This window comes from Antrostomus carolinensis, unplaced genomic scaffold, assembly GCF_000700745.2.
Source record: "Antrostomus carolinensis isolate BGI_N321 unplaced genomic scaffold, ASM70074v2 scaffold27179, whole genome shotgun sequence".
NCBI classification, from domain to species: domain Eukaryota; kingdom Metazoa; phylum Chordata; class Aves; order Caprimulgiformes; family Caprimulgidae; genus Antrostomus; species Antrostomus carolinensis.
In genome coordinates this window covers 2119-3825 of record NW_010339643.1, presented here as the reverse complement: position 1 = coordinate 3825, position 1707 = coordinate 2119, and the positions used below count along the sequence as shown (strand labels likewise).

The following is a 1707-nucleotide window of genomic DNA, read 5'->3' as shown; positions in this document are numbered from 1 at the left end:
GGAGGGCTGTGTCAGAGATCCCCGCGGGAGGGGGGAGCCCCCCGCTGCGGTGAGGGACGTGGGGGGCGATTCCTCATTAACGTACTAATTGCATGTAGCGCGCGCCCGGGGCCCTAGCGCTGATGGAAATGGTGGCTTGTGTTCTAACCGATGTACCGCTTCCTACCAGCCCGCCTGTGGAGGCTCCTGAGCTTCGTGGTGGCTCTGCCCGGCGTTGGCGTTTGCATGCTCAACTGCTACTTGAAAGCGCAGCAAGAGCACGAGAGACCCGAGTTTGTTCCTTACGCTCACCTCCGGATCAGGACCAAGGTACGTTCCCCTGCTCCCTTTAAGGCTCTTGTTTTCTGTGCTTGCAGAGCTTCACCTGACATTACTACAATACAGTGTCTCTTGTTTTCCTCCCTACGACGCAGGTGCTGTCCATGTAGCCATGATCTTAACTCATGGCTTTGGTTTTGAGGCAGCAAGTTTTTCACAGCTCAAATAAAATACCCATGGTATCCACAGACCTTCCCACCCCCAAGTTATCCTGCTAACATCTTGCTGAAAAATTACCAGTCCTAGAGCTGCTGTACTTAACCTTAAACTCATGCAGATCTAAAAGCTAACAGAGGGGATCCCAAATGCTCAAAACTGGGGTCCCACAGTATAGCACCGTTGATGTTTAAGCAGGAGCAAAGATTGTGTTGTCTGGAGACAGTGGCTCCCAGCTAAGGGAGACCATCTTCCAACTCCTACTTCCTGCAGCCCAGGAACGGCTGCCAGCTTACTTAATTCATCAGCCCATCATTTGAGTCCTTATTGCTGCTGATTTCCTGTGCTGTACAGAGCATTCAGCTAGTGCCACTGGCTTATTTTCTTTCTTCTTTCAACAGCCTTTCCCTTGGGGTGATGGGAACAAAACTCTATTCCACAACCCCCACGTTAATGCTCTCCCAACCGGTTATGAAGATGAAAACTGAGATCCTGACCACAGCCAGAACGTTGGCTCTTCCGTCCTGGACCAGAATGTTGTGTGGGAACCATCGTTTAGGGAACCATCATTTCAGAAACTCCACATTCCTTTTATGGTGAAGCTGAATGATGTTGTGGCCTCTGTCTGTACTTGTGTAGAGGTCCTTTAAATAAACAACTCTGAACATGAATTTAGGATCTGTCTTTTTTGTTAATCTGAATCCTTGGAAGTTCTTTAGATCAGTCTTTGCTTAAAACACTGAGGCTTCCCACAGGATGTCAGTACCTGCCCCTGTATCAGATAACACTAATAACAGGAACACACTGCATAGGACATCACTCAATTTCATATTCTTCATGTCTGGTTTAACTGATCACTGTAACCCTACAGCTCACAGCCAGATGAACAGGTATCAGGCTAACACTGTAGATTAAAATTCAGTATATACTGAAGCACATCCTCTGTAATCAGCTATTGCAATATTTATTAACAGTCATGAAGGCAATTTTCTCTTAGCCCCTTAGGGAGAAGGAGTGGCAGCAAAAATGTTTAATTAAGCCCTGTGTGCCTTCACAATGCTCATCTTCAGGTCTCAAATTTTCTAGTATATCAGCATGTATGTTGCTCACATCTTTGCTTTTCAGAAAGCTGCTGTCTGCTTCTGCAACTTACATGGTATGAAACAGAGAGCTGTGTCTTAGCTGTCATTAATACTGTTTTTCCCAAAAGGAAAACAGCCCCAGCCTGCTGCA

General features: G+C 46.8%; 1 protein-coding gene across 1 annotated transcript; it reads left to right on the top strand.

The window, feature by feature from the left end:
- Window positions 1-150: 150 nt before the first annotated feature.
- COX6A1 (cytochrome c oxidase subunit 6A1) lies at window positions 151-962 on the top strand. The gene is made up of 2 exons (XM_010175925.1): window positions 151-309; window positions 876-962. Exons 1-2 carry the CDS (start codon window positions 151-153, stop codon window positions 960-962), a joined length of 246 nt encoding a protein of 81 aa, XP_010174227.1.
- Window positions 963-1707: the final 745 nt, after the last annotated feature.